We start from the raw sequence: 18790 nt of genomic DNA on the forward strand, positions 1-18790 counted from the left end.
TGGAAAAAGAGAGGGGACAGGAGAAACTGTGGAAAAAGAGAGGGGACAGGAGAAACTGTGGAAAAAGAGAGGACAGGAGAAACTGTGGAAAAAGAGAGGGGACAGGAGAAACTGTGGAAAAAGAGAGGGGACAGGAGAAACTGTGGAAAAAGAGGGGACAGGAGAAACTGTGGAAAAAGAGGGGACAGGAGAAACTGTGGAAAGAGGGGACAGGAGAAAAAGTAAAGGGGCGAGAGAAGAGGGTAAGGAAAAAAGAGGGGAGTTGTAATGTTTACTGTTAATTTTTGTTTTTTTCTATCAACTTCACTTGCTTTGGCAATGTAAACATGCGTTTCCCATGCCAATAAAGCCCTTGAATAGAATTTAGTTGAAAACAAGGAGGGTCGGAAGAAAAATGGAGGAGGAAGGGACAGAGGGCACAGGAGTAAGGTAGGAGGGAGGCAGCAGGCAGGGGAGGGGCATGGCGTGTCTTTGTGCGTATAATAAATCTGCTCTAATCCAGAGCGTGTTAACCCATCTGAGCAGTCAAAGCAGATTATCCCTCTAACAATGGCCTGACCTCATCGGCTAAATGACTCCACTAGAAATCATATGCTGTCACACACACACTTCTACTATCTATATGCAGAACCCTCCACAAAACAAAGAATAGCGGGACAATGTCCAGTCATACCTCTGCCCTAGGAGAGGAGCTGGTGTGTGTTACCATGAGAAACAGATGAATAAAAAAGGAAGATGTAGAAAATATGAATAACTGAAGATCCTCTGACCCCGGGGGTTAGAGTAACCAATCACAAAATTAAACAACTCCCCCACAAAAATACACAAACGGCCCATAATCCCCTAATCCAGCTCAGATTAAGAACACCTTAAAAGATGTGATTTCAATTGGAGATTATGGTGAAATGATGATTGAGAAACAGAGGGTATTTGGGGGGGGGGGGGGGGGGGGGGGTCTGCAGTTTGATTCTCCCTGAAGTGTACACTACATTCATTGTCCCTCCATGAGGAGGCGTGAGTGTCCACTTCCAGAAAAATAAGTGAAAATTTGAACGCACATAAATAGGGTAAAGTAAACACACTACCCAGAGACTGTGGCCACTGGTCCTTGGCAGGTATTTTATTTCATATATAGACGCTTTCTGTAATCAAATGTGAGTGCAATCAAACAGCAAAAACAAAACATTACCGATGTAGTCGGAACCAGGAACACAGGGTTAACACTGGGACTCGACCTGGGTTAAAAGGTACATGCCACAATTTGACTTCGTCATACAGTGAGGGCAGCACTCTGCTTTAAAGAGAACAGCAACAGAATATTAAGTGTCAGTTTTGGCAGATTTTAATTGTGTAACCAGGAAGTTGCCCTGCAGTGTATGGTGACGTCACATTGCGGGGTGCACCTTTAAAACTAGAAGCCTGGGGGCCAACTGAGTCTACCAGAGGGTATGTCGTCACAAAGCAGGATCAAATGTTTAGGTAACGTTCCTAAATATTCTCTAAATCCATATTTCCTAGTTTAAAAAAAGAGACAGATTTGAATTCAACTTCAGCTTTTGTAATAATTTGTCAAATAAACAGCTACGTGTGACTGTTGATCAAAGTGACCAGGTTAACTATTGATCCTGCTTTGATCAGGGGGCGGGGAAGAGCAGCAGGGCGTGAGACAGCGGGGTCTAGGAGAGGTCTGTTTTAGACACAGCAGGTCCAACAGTGACAGCCCTACTCCCGCCCTCCCTCAGTCCAGCCAGTGACATCACACGGGATGATATCTTCACACAAAACCCACCCCCTCAGAATCCACCATTGTGAGCCCATTCCCACCCGAGAGAAGAGAGCCTTATAGTCCTCTGCTGAATCCCAAACCAGTCCCTTGCCTCTACCAACTCACTGAGGTCCCTCCATTGTCACACTTGCTGACAAAACAGAGGCTGATTTTCAGCACAACGAAGTGATCAATGAACCCCATCACACATGACTTGCATGATATTCTAATTGAGAAATGTCCCATTGTTTCAATATATAGTGTAAATCGTAGTAAATTGAACATTTAATTTGGAAGGTATTATAATTCATTACGTCAGACCAACAAATGTATGTGACAAATTGTGAAAATGCGTGCCTAATTATGAAATTACACTAACTCCAAAACATGTCGTGGTGGGTGTCGGTACACTACTTTTCTGTGAAGTATCAAAGTGTAACAGAGGGTCGAATTAGCCCCTAATCCCACAATATTTTCACTCCCTCAGCTTTGGGAAACTTGTGCACATGGCTGGCACGAACGCGCAAATCTAGTGCCGAGGGGGAAGGAACTGGTTTGGGATTCCACTTTCTCTCCTCCTTCCTTTATCTGACAGCAAACAAGAGGAAAAAAACATCACAAATCTCCATCCATCAGCAGGAGCCAATCAGAGGCAGTCAGGTGGGATCAGTTTTAACCAATAACTGTCCAGTAGCGGTGGAGTTTTGCAGAGGGGGTAGTATAACCATCAACATGTAGCACGTGGACCCTCCTCTGAGTGTGTGTGTGGTACATGCATGTGCAGGGTGTGGTGTGTAAGGTTGAAGGGTGTGTGTGTGTGTTCGGGTCCAAGACAAGAGCCAGATTGAACCAGTCTGGTTCCTGGTCCCCACCTCAAAGCTTTCTTTCACACACATACACAAATACACCTCAGGTCCTCATGTCCGTGTGTAGTCGGGTGATCAATGTCAACAACATCAACAAAAAAAAGAATAAAACACCAGAAAACCTGGAAGGTAAAAACCATCTTCTACCCTCCTGACGTTTCATCAGTCCTTAAAACCGCCTCCAAAAACACACTCCTCCCAGGTAACAGCAGAGCGTGTGTGTGTGGGTTCGTCCTCACACACATGCACGTCGTCCACTGGGCGTGTGGAGGAGGCAACTCCCCCTCTGGGTGGCTAGACCAATCACAGGAGGAGACCGGGGTCGCCGTTACCACGACTACCAGTGGTCCTCCAGATCACACTGAGAGAAAGAGGGGGACAGAGAGAAGGTGTTTATGAGGTGGCATAGGAAATACAATATAAATCTGATGTTGAGAAGTGTGTGTGTGTGTGTGGATCAGAAGCTAAGAATATGAGGGGTCGAAATGTGGGTCAATAGGTGGGATGAGTCGATCTTGGACTCATCTGACGGTGGCCTACTGAAAGGCCGGCTGTGTCTCAATTCTCATACTAGGCTACATCCCATTTAATAGGATTTTTGTCAAGAATATAACATTTGTACTGAGTATGCTAGAAATGCCAGGATGCCATGTAATAGGAATTCACTGTACACTATTCAGCACGTGAAGAGCCATTTGACCCACAATGGAATGTTTACAGGAAAAAGTGTTTCTATAATCAGAACAGAAAGACTGTCAGACACCGACCAAATCTGACAGACAAGAGACAAACCAAATCAGATACAGATCTTAGTATGATTATTAAATCAAATCATTTTTATTATTTTATTTGTTCACAAATCGCTGTATGGAACAGATTCAGCCCCCCCATAGCCTTTTTACAAGTGAGGACTGGCAAAATGTCCTCAGTTCTCTCAATTTTAGTTCGTTTACGATTCTTGTGAGGACTTCTGGTACTCAGACGTATAGTAAAACGTGGATACACACAAACCATCATTTTGTGCCTTGTTGCCCTCATGTACGAAGTGCCATATTCTGAGATAAATACAACTCAGTATTTAGAAATACAACAATGATAGGGGACACACTTTTTGAAAAGCAAGTATCTTAAAAACTTCTGTATTTTGAACTTTGCATTCTTTTAGAACATTGTATTTTCCTGAATTTTGAAGTAGAACTTACAGTACTGAAGTGGACACACACATCTCAACACACATTCTACCAAATACACACACTGGCACGCACAGCCGACCAGACAGACAGGCAAGACAGACACAGACAGGTGGTTTATGGGAACTTGTGCTTTTATAAATGCCAGTCCAGTAGAGGAGCGAACTCCTCTCACTCAGTCGGGTAGAGGTCCATACATGATCGGCCCCTAGACTTAGACCACTCATCTTTCTATCTGTCCCATTATGGTGTCTGAGAGCGCGGATGGGGGGGGCTGGTTGGTCGAGGTCTGCAGCTAGAGGATCTAGTTGGACGAACTCTTTCGGAGCCGCCGGAGGATCTGGTTGGTCGATGTCTGCCAGAGCTGCTGGAGGGGCCGTGTCTTTGGTTCTCTCTGCGTCCCGGGGGGGGTCTGGCGTCTCGACGACGGCGGGTTAAGGTCGGGGAGGGCGATGGGGAGTCAGGGAGGTCATCTGCGGTAAAGGAGGAGGATTCCTCACGTGTGGGCTGTATTTCCTCCAGCACCGAGCGATACTGCCCCCGGTGGTGCAGGCGGAAATGACGCGCACTTACGCACGCACACGAACGCTTCTCACACCATACTAGCCCTACCCCTGTGGCCAGCTACCCGTAGTGACATGGTCTTTGTCCAGTGAGGAGAGGAGAAGCCACCAGTGCCTTCCAATACCCCACTACGAGTCCCAATGCCCAAAACACAGACACAGTATGGACAGACTAGACTACGCCATATAGCTAGTTACTGTTCTTAAGACATCCTGGACTTTGGTGGTATTTTCTAAAAGGTTTGGACATGGCAGGAACATCAGGGAGCAGTTTTCATGTCATGTGAAACAAAGTCTTGACTCTGGATCAAATACTCCATTTTGATCACGCTTGGTAATCGAAGGTCCTCGAAGCCCATTCACACTCCGGCCCAGAGGGTGGCGCTGTTGTGACTGGGCTGGAGTGGGTAATTGTGGAGGTGGGAGGTCATGGGTCAAAGGAGAGTTACTCACCCCTTCCTCTTCTCTGTGTGGGTTCAGCCTGCTGTACACCGCCTCGATCACACTGCGTCTGAATACACACACACAGATTATACATTATCGTTTGTGTGCATTAGTGAAGATTGATCTGAAAAGAAAATGGACAATGAAGTACATTTCTTCAGTGTGCGTGTGTGTAATATTTACTTGCTGGCCAGGCCTCCACCAGGAGGTAGGTTGGGGATGTTCTCAGAGGCGATGTACCTCAAAACAGACACCAGGTCAGGAACCCCCTCTTCTCCACAGCCACCCAGCAAGTCTATGGACAGACACAGGGTTAAAGTGGAAACAGAAAGATGGACAGCCGGTTGCCTTTGAACAGATTCTACATGTTGAATCGGCGCAAACAGCCATTGCTCGTGGCTCGCTAAAACACACCGCAGAGACAGCTAGCGATAGGGCGGCTGGCTAAAACACACTGCAGCGACAGCTAGCGATAGGGCGGCTGGCTAAAACACACCGCAGCGACAGCTAGCGATAGGGCGGCTGGGTAAAACACACCGCAGCGACAGCTAGCGATAGGGCGGCTGGCTAAAACACACCGCAAAGACAGCTAGCGATAGGGCAGCTGGCTAAAACACACCGCAAAGACAGCTAGCGATAGGGCAGCTGGCTAAAACACACCGCAGCGACAGCTAGCGATAGGGCGGCTGGCTAAAACACACTGCAGAGACAGCTAGCGATAGCTGTTCTTCGGTGCAGTGTGTCCAAGCTCTCAGAGAGGATGTGCGTGTTCTCACCCTCTACACGTGTCTCCAGGTATTTGTCCAGTTCCTCCTCTTTCTTCAGAGCTTGTTCAGACACCTTGGGAGCTCCCGGTAAAGTCACCAACACCACACTCATGTTATCCCTACTGCCCTGGACACACACACACAGAGACAGAGGGTTAGAACGTCAATTAAAATCGTATAGGTCACATGTGCTGTATACAACAGGTGTTGATCTTACTGTGAAACGCTTACTTACAAGCCCTTAACCAACAATGCAGAAAATAAAATGAAGAAAATATTTACTAAGTAAAAAGAAAGTAACAATAAAATAACAATAACGAGGCTATATACAGGGGGTACTGAGTCAATGTGCGGGGGTACAGATTAGTCAAGCTAATTGAGGTAATATGTACAGTTGAAGTCGGAAGTTGACATACACTTAGGTTGGAGTCATTAAAACTCGTTTCTCAACCACTCCACAAATTTCTTGTTAACTTCTTATGGCTGCAAGTGAGTATTGAGTAGCTTGGATGAAAGGTGCACAGAGGTGCCCAGAGTAAACGGCCTGCTCCTCAGTCATAGTTGCTAATATATACATATTATTATTAGTATTGGATAGAAAACACTCTGAAGTTTCTAAAACTGTTTGAATGATGTCTGTGAGTATAACAGAACTCATATGGCAGGCAAAAACCTGAGAAAAAATCCAAACAGGAAGTGGAAATTCTGAGGCTGGTCGATTTTCAACCAAGATCCTATTGACATCACAGCGAGATATGGATGAGTTTGCACTTCCTACGGCTTCCACTAGATGTCAACAGTCTGTAGAACCTTGTCTGATGCCTCTACTGTGAAGGGGGGCCGAATGAGAGGGGAATTAGTCAGGTCTGCCATGACCTGACCATTCTTTGACCATGCGCGTTCACATGAGGGACATCTGATCCATCGCTCATCTGAAGTCAATGTAATTCTCCGGTTGGAACGTTATTCAAGATTTGTTAAAAACATTCTAAAGATTGATTCAATACATCGTTTGACGTGTTTCTGACTGTTACGGAATTTTTGGACATTTCGTCAGGTTTAAGTGAACGCGCTTCCTGACGTTGGATTTGTTTACCAAACACGCTACAAAAGTAGCTATTTGGACATAAAAAAATTGACATTACCGAACAAAACGAACATTTCTTGTGGGAGTCCATTCCGACGAAGATCAGCAAAGGTAAGTGAAGATTTATAGTTATTTTTATGAGTTTTGTTGACTGCACAATTTGGCAGGTAACTGTATGGCTTGCTTTTGTGGCTGAACGCTGTTCTCAGATTATTGAATAGTGTGTTTTGCCGTAAAGCTTTTTGAAATCTGACAGCGGTTGCATTAAGAACAAGTGTATCTGTAATTCTATGTAAAAGATGTATCTTTCAAAGTTTATGATGAGTATTTATGTTATTTGACGTGGCTCTCTGCAATATCTCCGGATATTTTGGAGGCATTTCTGAACATGGCGCCAATGTAAACTGAGGTTTTTGGATATAAATATGAACTTTATCGAACAAAACATATGTATTGTGTAACATGACCATCTATGAGTGTCATCTGATGAAGATCAAAGGTTAGTGATTAATTTTATCTCTATTTGTGCTTTTTCTGACTCCTCTTTGGCTGGAAAAATGGCTGAATTTTTCCGTGAGTTGGTGGTGACCTTACATAATCGTTTATGGTGCTTTCGCTGAAAAGCCTATTTGAAATCAGACACTTTGGTGGGATTAACAACAAGATTACCTTTAAAATGGTATAAGATACATGTATGTTTCAACTGTTCTGCCTGCGGCTATGGAACCCTGACCTGTTCACCGGACGTGCTACCTGTCCCAGACCTGCTGTTTTCAACTCTAGAGACAGCAGGAGCGGTAGAGATACTCATAATGATCGGCTATGAAAAGCCAACTGACATTTACTCCTGAGGTGCTGACTTGCTGCACCATCGACAACTACTGTGATTATTATTATTTGACCATGCTGGTCATTTATGAACATTTGAACATCTTGGCCATGTTCTGTTATAATCTCCACCCGGCACAGCCAGAAGAGGACTGGCCACCCCTCATAGCCTGGTTCCTCTCTAGGTTTCTTCCTAGGTTTTGGCCTTTCTAGGGAGTTTTTCCTAGCCACCTCTTCACCTGCATTGCTTGCTGTTTGGGGTTTTAGGCTGGGTTTCTGTACAGCACTTCGAGATATTAGCTGATGTACGAAGGGCTATATAAATACACTGCTCAAAAAAATAAAGGGAACACTTAAACAACACAATGTAACTCCAAGTCAATCACACTTCTGTGAAATCAAACTGTCCACTTAGGAAGCAACACTGATTGACAATACATTTCACATGCTGTTGTGCAAATGGAATAGACAACAGGTGGAAATTATAGGCAATTAGCAAGACACCCCCAATAAAGGAGTGGTTCTGCAGGTGGTGACCACTTCTCAGTTCCTATGCTTCCTGGCTGATGTTTTGGTCACTTTTGAATGCTGGCGGTGCTTTCACTCTAGTGGTAGCATGAGACGGAGTCTACAACCCACACAAGTGGCTCAGGTAGTGCAGCTCATCCAGGATGGCACATCAATGCGAGCTGTGGCAAGAAGGTTTGCTGTGTCTGTCAGCGTAGTGTCCAGAGCATGGAGGCGCTACCAGGAGACAGGCCAGTACATCAGGAGACGTGGAGGAGGCCGTAGGAGGGCAACAACCCAGCAGCAGGACCGCTACCTCCGCCTTTGTGCAAGGAGGAGCACTGCCAGAGCCCTGCAAAATGACCTCCAGCAGGCCACAAATGTGTATGTGTCTGCTCAAACGGTCAGAAACCGACTTCATGAGGGTGGTATGAGGGCCCGACGTCCACAGGTGGGGGTTGTGCTTACAGCCCAACACCGTGCAGGACGTTTGGCATTTGCCAGAGAACACCAAGATTGGCAAATTCGCCACTGGCGCCCTGTGCTCTTCACAGATGAAAGCAGGTTCACACTGAGCACATGACAGACGTGACAGAGTCTGGAGACGCCGTGGAGAACCTTCTGCTGCCTGCAACATCCTCCAGCATGACTGGTTTGGCGGTGGGTCAGTCATGGTGTGGGGTAGCATTTCTTTGGGGGGCCGCAGAGCCCTCCATGTGCTCGCCAGAGGTAGACTGACTGCCATTAGGTACCGAGATGAGATCCTCAGACCCCTTGTGAGACCATATGCTGGTGCGGTTGGCCCTGGGTTCCTCCTAATGCAAGACAATGCTAGACCTCATGTGGCTGGAGTGTGTCAGCAGTTCCTGCAAGAGGAAGGCATTGATGCTATGGACTGGCCCGCCCATTCCCCAGACCTGAATCCAATTGAGCACATCTGGGACATCATGTCTCGCTCCATCCACCAACGCCACGTTGCACCACAGACTGTCCAGGAGTTGGCGGATGCTTTAGTCCAGGTCTGGGAGGAGATGCCTCAGGAGACCATCCACCACCTCATCAGGAGCATGCCCAGGCGTTGTAGGGAGGTCATACAGGCACGTGGAGGCCACACACACACTACTGAGCCTCATTTTGACTTGTTTTAAGGACATTACATCAAAGTTGGATCAGCCTGTAGTGTGGTTTTCCACAAATTTTGAGTGTGACTCCAAATCCAGACCTCCATGGGTTGATAAATTTGATTTCCATTGATCATTTGTGTGTGATTTTGTTGTCAGCACATTCAACTATGTAAAGAAAAAAGTATTTAATAAGAATATTTCATTCATTCAGATCTAGGATGTGTTATTTTAGTGTTCCCTTTATTTTTTTGAGCAGTGTACATTTGATTTGATTTGTTTGAGGAATTTTAATTATGAGATTTCTGTTTGAATTTGGCGCCCTGCACTTTCACTGGCTGTTGTCATATCATCCCGTTAACGGGATTGCAGCCATAAGAAGTTAAAACTATAGTTTTGGCAAGTCTGTTAGAACATCTACTTTTTTGACATCACTTGACACAAGTCATTTTTCCAACAATTGTTTACAGACAGATTATTTCACTTATAATTCACAGCATCACAATTCCAGTGGGTCAGAAGTTTACATACACTAAGTTGACTGTGCCTTTACACAGCTTGGAAAATTACAGAAAATGATGTCATGGCTTTAGAAGCTTATGATAGGCTAATTGACATAATTTGAGTCAATTGGAGGTGTACCTGTGGATGTATTTCAAGGCCTACCTTCAAACTCAGTGCCTCTTTGCTTGACATCACTGGAAAAATCAAAAGAAATCAGCCAAGACCTCAGAAAAAAGAATTGTAGACCTCCACAAGTCTGGTTCATCCTTGGGAGCAATTTCCAAACGCCTGAAGGTACCATGTTCATCTGTACAAACAATAGTACGCAAGTATAAACACCATGGGACCACGCAGCAATCATACCGCTCAGAAAGGAGACGCGTTCGGTCTCCTAGAGATGAACGGACTTTGGTGCAAAAGTGTAAATCAATCCCAGAACAACAGCAAAGGACCTTGTGAAGATGCTGGAGGAAACACGTACAAAAGTATCTATATCCACAGTTAAACGAGTCTTATATTGACATAACCTGGGACTGGTGCACTTCACAAAATAGATGGCAGCATGAGGAAAGAAAATTATGTGGATATATTGAAGCAACATCTCAAGACATCAGTCAGGAAGTTAAAGCTTGGTCGCAAATGGGTCTTCCAAATGGACAATAACCCCAAGCATACTTCCAAAGTTGTGGCAAAATGGCTTTAAGGACAACAAAGTCAAGGTATTGGAGTGGCCGTCACAAAGCCCTGACCTCAATCCCAAAGAAAATTTGTGGGCAGAACTGAAAAAGCGCGTGCGAGCAAGGAGGCCTACAAACCTGACAAATGGGCCAAAATTCACCCAACTTATTGTGGGAAGCTTGTGGAAGGCTACCCAAAACAATTGACTCAAGTAAAAAATAAATAAGGCAATGCTACCAAATACTAAATGAGTGAATATAAACTTCTGACCCACTGGGAATGTGATGAAAGAAATAAAAGCTTAAATAAATCTACTATTATTCTATTATTTCACATTTTAAAAATAAAGTGGTGATCCTCACTGACCTAAGACAGTACATTTTTACTAGGATTAAATATCAGGAATTGTATATATATATATTTTTTAAAGAACTACGTTAAATGTATTTGGCTAAGGTGTATGTAAACTTATGACTTCAACTGTACATGTAGGTAGAAGTAAAGTGAATACGCATTGATAATAAACACAGTAGCAGTAGCGTAAAAGAAACGGGGGGGGGTATTTGATTAACTGTTAAGCAGTCTTATGGCTTGGGGTAGAAGCTGTTAAGGAGCCTTTTGGAGCTATACTTGGCACTCCAGTACCACTTCCCATGCGGTAGCAGAGAGAAGTCTGACTTGCGTGGCTGGAGACTCACAATTTTTAGGGCCTTCCTCTGACACCGCCTGCTATAGAGGTCCTGGATGGCAGGAAGCTTGGCCAAAGTGAAGTACTGGGCCGTGCGCACTACCCTCTGTAGGGCTTTGCGGTCGGATGCTGAGCAGTTGCCATACCAAACGTTAATGCAACCAGTCAGGATGCTCTCGATTGTGCAGCTATATAACAACTTTTGAGGATCCATGCCAAATCTTTTCAGTCTCCTGAGGGGGAATGGGCGTTGTCGTGCCCTCTTCATGACTGTCTTGGTGTGTTTGGACCATGATAGTTTGTTGGTGATGTGGACACCAAGCTCTAGACTTGCTCCACCACAGCCCCATTGTGCTTGGCCACGCAGTCGCGGGTGAACAGGGACTACAGGAGGGGCCCCAACATTGAGGATCAGCATGGCAGATGTGTAGCCTACCCTTACCACCTGGGGGTGGCCCATCAAGAAGTCCAGGATCCAGTTGCAGAGTGAGATTCTGTCGCGGGGGCCTTAGCTTATTGATGAGCTTTGAGGGCACTATGGTGTTGAACGCTGAACTGTAGTCAATGAACAGCATTCTCACCTAGGTGTTCCTTTTGTCCAGGTGGGAAAGGGCAGTGTGGAGTGCAATAGAGATTGCATCATCTGTGGATCTGTTGGGGCAGTATGTGAATAGGAGTGGGTCTAGGGTTTCTGGGATGATTGTGTTGATGTGAGCCATGACCAGCCTTTCAAAGCACTTCATGGCTACAGACATGAGTGCTACAGGTCGGTAGTCATTTAGGCAGGTTACCTTTGCTTTCTTGGGCACAGGGACAATGGTGGTCTACTTGAAACATGTAGGTATTATAGACTCGGTCAGGGACAGTTTGAAAACGTCAGTGAAGACACTTTCCAGTTGGTCAACACATGTTCCGAGTACACGTCCTGGTAATCCATCTGGCCCTGCAGCCTTGTGAATATTGACCTGTTTCAAGGTCTTACTCACATCGGCTATGGAGCGCTTGATCACACAGTCGTCCGCACCAGCTGGTGCTCTAATGCATGCTTCTGTTTCACTTGGCTCAAAGCGCACATAGAAATAATTTAAGTCGTCTGGTAGTCTCGTGTCACAGGGAAGCTCACGGCTGGGCTTCCCATTGTAGTCCATAATAGTTTGCAAGCCCTGCCACATCCGACTAGCGTCAGAGCCGGTGTAGTAGGATTCAATCTTAGCCTGTTTGATGGTTCGTCGGCGGGCATAGCAGGATTTCTTTGAAGCGTCCGGGTTAGAGTCCCGCTCCATGAAAGCGGCAGCTCTACCCTTTAGCTCAGTGCGGATGTTGCCTGTAATCCATGGCTTCTGGTTGGGGTATGTCCGTACGGTCACTATGGGTGCAACGTCACCAATGTACTGATTGATGAAGCCGTGACTGATGTGGTATACTCAATGCCATTGGATGAATCCTGGGGGCGGCAGGTAGCCTAGTGGTTAGAGCGTTGGACTTGTAACCGAAAGGTAAACTTAAAAAGGTACAAATCTGTCGTTCTGCCCCTGAACAAGGCAGTTAACCCACTGTTCCTAGGCCATCATTGAAAATAAGTAATTGTTCTTAACGGACTTGCCTAGTTAAATAAAGGTAAAGTAAATATTACAGTCTGTGCAAGCAAAACAGTCCTGTTTAGCATCTGCGTCATCTGACCCCTTTCATATGGAGCGAGTCAACGGTATTTCCGGATTCAGTTTTTGTTTGTAAGCAGGAGGATAGACTTATGGTCATTTGCCAAATGGAGGGCGAAGGAGAGCTTTGTATGCATCTCTGTGTGTGGAGTAAAGGTGGTCTACTGATTTTTTTATCCTCTAGTTGCACATGTTACATGCTGGCAGAAATTAGGTAAAACAGATTTAAGTTTTCCTGCATTAAAGTCCACGGCCACTAGGAGCGCCGCCTCTGGATGAGCATTTTCTTGTTTGCTTATGGCCTTACACAGCTCGTTGAGTGGGGTCTTAGTGCCCCACTCTTAGTGCCCCAGCATCACTTTGTGGTGGTAAATAGACAGACACGAAAAACATAGATAAACTCTCTTGGTAAATAGTGTGGTCTACAGCTTATCATGAGGTACTCTACTTCAGGCAAGCAAAACCTCAAATATGAGATTTCGCGCACCAGCTGTTATTGACAAATAGACAAACCACCACCTCTAATTTTACCAGAGGTAGCTAGCCTGTCTTGCCAATGCACGGAAAACCCAGCCAACTGTATATTATCCATGTCGTCGTTCAGCCACGACTTGGTGAAACATAAGAGATTACAATTTTGGTTGGATAATCTCGAACGGAGCTCATCCAGTTTATTCTCCAATGATTTCATGTTGGCCTATATAATGGAAGAGGCGGGTTACCCACTCGCCAACGAATTCTCACAAGGTACCCGGATCTGTATCCCCTGTATCAGTGCCATCTCTTCATGCGAATGACGAGGATTTGGGCCTGGTCCAATTGCAGTAATAAATCCTTTGCATCTGACTCATTAAAGAAGAACATCTTTGTCCAGTTCGAGGTGAGTAATCGCTGTTCTGATATCCAGAAGCTCTTTTCTGTCGTAAGAAACAGTGGCAGAAACATTGTGTGGTGTGTACCTTGTGCAGGCAGGTGTCCACCACAGCGTTGCAGACTCTCTCCAGGTCGTCAAACACCTGTAGCCGGGACCTGACGAAGTCGCACAGCTCCTCGTTAGACATCACATCCCAGATCCCATCGCACGCCAGCACCACAAACTCATCCCCCTCCGCAGCACGCTCCAACACACACACCTGGGGGAGGAACACACACCTCAGCCTGAGAGATCACACACACACACCTCAACAAGGACAAAGAACTATAAGCTGTTCCAATCAACATGCTACAGTAATAAAGGCTTTTTAAAAACACACCTCTGGCTCTGGGCTAACCAGCTGTTCTGTGGGACCCTTCCCATCCACACACTTGTAGTCATAGTCCCCCAGGGCTCTGGACACAGCCAGGGAACCATTCACCCTCTGGATCATCACTGACCCCCCTGCGTTCTGGATACGCTCCTTCTCTCTGGGGTTACACGGCTTGTGGTCCTAAAAGGGGGGGGGGTCATATGTGCATCCCAAATAACTACTCATGACATGATCAAGATTAGAGATTCTGCACCTCACCTAGCTCAAACTGATCCCCTAAAAATACATGATTAATGTTACTATCGCTCAGTCTCTTCATCAATCCCACCCTCTCCCCTTACTCACCCTCAGTATTGTACCTGTGTAGAAAATCCCTCCTTCCACCCACTCTCCCTTTGAGTGTGTGTGTATCCCAGTATATATATATATATATATATATGTGTGTGTGTATAGTATTGGACCATTATATATCTGGAGAGCTACTCTTCTGTAGGTTCACTCCAACCCGTTGTAACTAACCTGGTTAGGCACATCAACCAGCTAACTATTAGAGTCAGGTGCTCTAGACTAGAGTTCGAGTGATAACCTCCAGGACGGTTGCTATCCAGGAATAGGGTTGGAGAGTCCTGGTCTAGTGCGTAATATTGTACCTGTGTAGAGAATCCAACTCGCCCTTCTCGGCTCAGCACGGCCCGGGAGTCGCCACAGTTTATGAAGTAGAGGTGGGAGGGGCTTAGCAGCACACCCACTGCCGTGGAGCCGCTGCGATCCAACCCATGCCGCAGGTCCGAGAAGTTGCGCATGTACTCGTCGATCCTCAGGAAGCCGGCGCGGATCCCATCCTTAACGCCCTCCACTGAGCCCATCCCCGGGGTGAACTCTGCCCCCCCTAGCAGGATGTGCTCCAGCAGGTGGGCAGAGCAGTAGTTGGCGACGCGGGAGCCGGCGTGCCCGTCATAAACGGCAAAGAAGGACCAGTCGTTGAGGCCTTGGGGAAGGCCCACCATGGCAGTGTGGGCATCCTCCATCTCCACCCGCCAGCCCTGCATGCTACTCAGGCCATAGTGCAGCCCGTTGCCCTGGCCATGGGCCGTGTGCTTCTCGGTCTTAGGCTTGTCCAGGAACGCCCCCATACCTACACACTGCTGACAGACAGAGTACATAAGGTACATTATAAACATAGTCACACGTTAATATGTCAATGTTACCTTTAGGAAGTCTAGACACTTCACTTATGTCCATGAGGTACAGGTTTTAGACTAACTTTTCCCACAGGTGCTACCATTTCCACAGGTGCTACCATTTCCACAGGTGCTACCATTTCCACAGGTGCTACCGGTTCTACTATTTCCACTGGTGCTACTATTTCCACTGGTGCTACTATTTCCACTGGTGCTACCGGTTCTACTATTTCCACTGGTGCTACTATTTCCACTGGTGCTACCGGTTCTACTATTTCCACAGGTGCTACTATTTCCACAGGTGCTACAGGTGCTACTATTTCCACTGGTGCTACTATTTCCACTGGTGCTACTATTTCCACAGGTGCTACAGGTGCTACTATTTCCACTGGTGCTACTATTTCCACTGGTGCTACTATTTCCACAGGTGCTACAGGTGCTACTATTTCCACTGGTGCTACTATTTCCACAGGTGCTACAGGTGCTACTATTTCCACAGGTGCTACTATTTCCACAGGTGCTACTATTTCCACAGGTGCCACTGTGGCAATAATGACCTGACCTGTGTGGTTCATACAATTAATTTGACTTTGTTCCTAGTAATCATTTATTTGAATAGTAAATCTATTGATAAACTGCGTAAATCAAGATGTAGCCTAGGCCTATTCGCAATGCAGGTGAATGCATAGTGAATAGGCTGATTTCATGGGGCTACAGATGAAAAACAATTTTCCCTTTCATTTGTGACTTATTTTATTGTTGTGATCAACAACATTTGCATAGAAGAAGCAATGTCTTCTTTTGTACACAGTGAGAGAGAAGAGACGCGAGGGAGACTTAAGGCGTCCGCGTGCTTCCCAGCCGAAACAGTTCGGTGGAGTTCGTGGATATATTATGACGTTTTGGACTTTGGTGAGGGATTCTTTTGGTTGTTCGGGCACACACAAAATATTCTGGAGGCAATCCGAAATTCTGAGGCTAAATCTACACCCCTTCGTGGGTGATTGGTCAACAGTAAGGATTATTCAATAAAGTCTGTTGTCATTCAACGAGACGACTCGTTTTCATGCACGTTTTTTCATGGCGAAATACTGCAAACATCTTAGTTAGATGTAAAATTGCACGACTAAGATCTCCTAAGCAAAAACAGAAAAACTCATGAAATCTGTCATTATTTTGACGAAGTTCATACTAGCTACGGCGTCTCAAAATGTTAAAATTGATTTAGATTTCCCTCTGAAATTTAATTTAGGTGAGGCTGCTATTGGGTCAATGTAGGGCTGCACGATTAATCCAATTTTGATAAAAATTGCGATATTGATATGTGCCATATGGCAAGAGGCCGTGATATTTTGAAGGGAGTGGCTCCTAATCCGTTACCAGATTTAATACTTCTGGGGCTCCGTATCCATGAGCACACAAATTCTCGCAGTATTTTGTGGGAATTTGGGACTTCACCCATTCTCATACCGAAACCAGATTAGATACATAGCTAATTAAATCAGAGTTAAATGCCCAAAAGATGACATTCGCAATGTCACTAACCAAAAAACTAACCAAACAGCAATAGCCACTACAATGTCAATATGATTGTCATGAATTCAAAACCATTTGCTTGATTTTGCAGACCCACGACTATGGTGTGTAGTCATTTGCTAGCGATGCTAACATTAGCTAGCTAGCCAGAGTTTGCTACGTAGCAAAGAGGCACTGAGTTTGACGGTAGGCCTTGAAATACATCCACAGGTACACCTCCAATTGACTCAAATGATGTCAAATTAGCCTATCAGAAGCTTCTAAAGCCATTACATCATTTTCTGGAATTTTCCTAGTTGTTTAAAGGCAAAGTCAACTTCGTGTATGTAAACTTCTGACCCACTGGAATTGTGATACAGTGAATTTATAAGTGAAATAATCTATCTGTAAACAATTGTTGGAAAAATGACTTGTGTCTTGCAAAGTAGATGTCCTAACCGACTCGCCAAAACTATAGTTTGTTGAAAAACGAGTTCTAATGACTCCAACCTAAGTAAGTGTATGTAAACTTCTGATTTCAACTGAATGTGAAATACATAATAATAATAAACAAATAAGATGAGGTTGGTAACTACATAATATACTTACACCAACCTAATACGTACAGTTCAAGTCTGACATTTACATACACTAAGTTCACTGTGCCTTTACACAGCTTGAAAATGACAGAAAATGGTGTCATGGCTTTAGAAGCTTCTGATTGACTCAAATGATGTCAATTAGCCTATTGGAGATGTACCTGTGGATGTATTTCAATGCATACCTTCAAACTCAGTGCCTCTTTGCTTGACATCACTGGAAAAATCTAAAGAAATCAGCCAAGACCTCAGAAAAAAAAGTAGACCACAAGTCTGGTTCATCCTTGAGAGCATTTTCCAAACACTTCACAAAATAGATGGCATCATGAGGCAGGAAAATGATGTGGATATATTGAAGCAACATCTCAAGACATCAGTCAGGAAGTTAAAGCTTGGTCGCAGATGGGTCTTCCAAATGGACAATGACCCCAAAGCATACTTCCAAAGTTGTGACAAAATGGCTTAAGGACAACACAGTCAAGGTATTGGAGTGGCCATCACAAAGCCCTGACCTCAATCCTATACAAAATGTGTGGGCAGAACTGAAAAAGCGTGTGCGAGCAAGGAGGCCTACAAAACCTGACTAAGTTACAGCAGCTCTGTCAGGGGGAATGGGCCAAAATTCACCCAACTTATTGTGGGAAGCTTGTGGAAGGCTACCCGAAATATTTGACCCAAGTGAAACAATTTAAAGGCAATGCTACCAAATACTAATTGAGTGTATATAAACTTCTGACCCACTGGGAATGTGATGAAAGAAATCACTCTATATACTATTATTCTGACATTTCACAGTCTTAAAATAAAGTGGTGATCCTAAAACAGAGAATTTTTACACAGATTAAATGTCAGAAATTGTGAAAAACTGAGTTTAAATGTATTTGACTAAAGTGTATATAAACTTCCTCCTTCAACTGTATATTTCTTAGAAGAATGTATTTTCTTCAGGATTGCTCTGTCTTTGGCCAGCTTCTCCATGAACTCCTGGCAGGGGAGGTAGAAGTTTGTCTTCACAATAAGCATGGCCTTGATGCTAGGAAGAGTGAACCTATTTCTTGCTGCTGTCCATATATCATTCATTTGGGAGAACAATCTCCCGACTGGTGCTTACCTGGAAGTAATGCACATGACAACAGAAGCTAATCTAGCCAAGTTAGGGTGTGGGATGTCATTCCCTTTGAAGTGGGTAACCACCGTGCTCCATCTCTGACTAAGCGGTGTCTCAGATGTTTTCCATTCTTCAATCGATCTCCCCTTCAGGAACTCTTGCAGGCCAGTAACCTTGTCAAACAATGCATCCACATTGCTGGTCACATTGGGGTATTTGTCCTGCAGTCTCCTGGATCTCTTCACATTGAGGTTGCCTTTTTAAAAGGAGACAACGTAAATCTTTTAGATTATCTGTGTGCTTTCCCCATGCTTGCAAGTAGTTCACAGCCACAGTGAAGAATAACTGGGATGTTTTGAGAAAGCTCTCTTTAGACATGGCTCCATTTTCCTCTAGCTCTCTCAGAAGTCCTCATCACGTCTTGCAGTCAATTTTGCCTCAACGTTTCTCACAATTGCAGCGGACTCCACAGCA

At 45.0% G+C, this 18790-nt stretch overlaps 1 protein-coding gene across 4 annotated transcripts in view; it reads right to left on the minus strand.

Moving 5' to 3' along the window:
* Positions 1 to 1093: 1093 nt before the first annotated feature.
* LOC120046121 (protein phosphatase 1B-like) overlaps positions 1094 to 18790 on the minus strand; it is a 33306-nt gene continuing 15609 nt past the window's right edge. Inside the window, exons 2-8 of one of the 4 annotated variants that reach the window (XM_038991097.1) lie at positions 14564 to 15055; positions 13920 to 14093; positions 13626 to 13799; positions 5605 to 5722; positions 5012 to 5123; positions 4838 to 4895; positions 1094 to 2992 (exon numbers count right to left, since the gene is read on the minus strand). In XM_038991097.1, coding sequence (XP_038847025.1) covers positions 2969 to 2992; positions 4838 to 4895; positions 5012 to 5123; positions 5605 to 5722; positions 13626 to 13799; positions 13920 to 14093; positions 14564 to 15046 — 1143 coding nt within the window. In that variant the 5' untranslated portion in view covers positions 15047 to 15055 and the 3' untranslated portion in view covers positions 1094 to 2968. Of the gene's footprint in view, positions 2993 to 3444; positions 4896 to 5011; positions 5124 to 5604; positions 5723 to 13625; positions 13800 to 13919; positions 14094 to 14563; positions 15059 to 18790 lie in introns of those variants that run through there. The other 3 variants (XM_038991096.1, XM_038991094.1, XM_038991095.1) reach the window with 3 other exon arrangements.

The sequence above is a fragment of the Salvelinus namaycush genome, chromosome 4 (genome assembly GCF_016432855.1).
Source record: "Salvelinus namaycush isolate Seneca chromosome 4, SaNama_1.0, whole genome shotgun sequence".
Classification (NCBI taxonomy): Eukaryota; Metazoa; Chordata; class Actinopteri; order Salmoniformes; family Salmonidae; genus Salvelinus; species Salvelinus namaycush.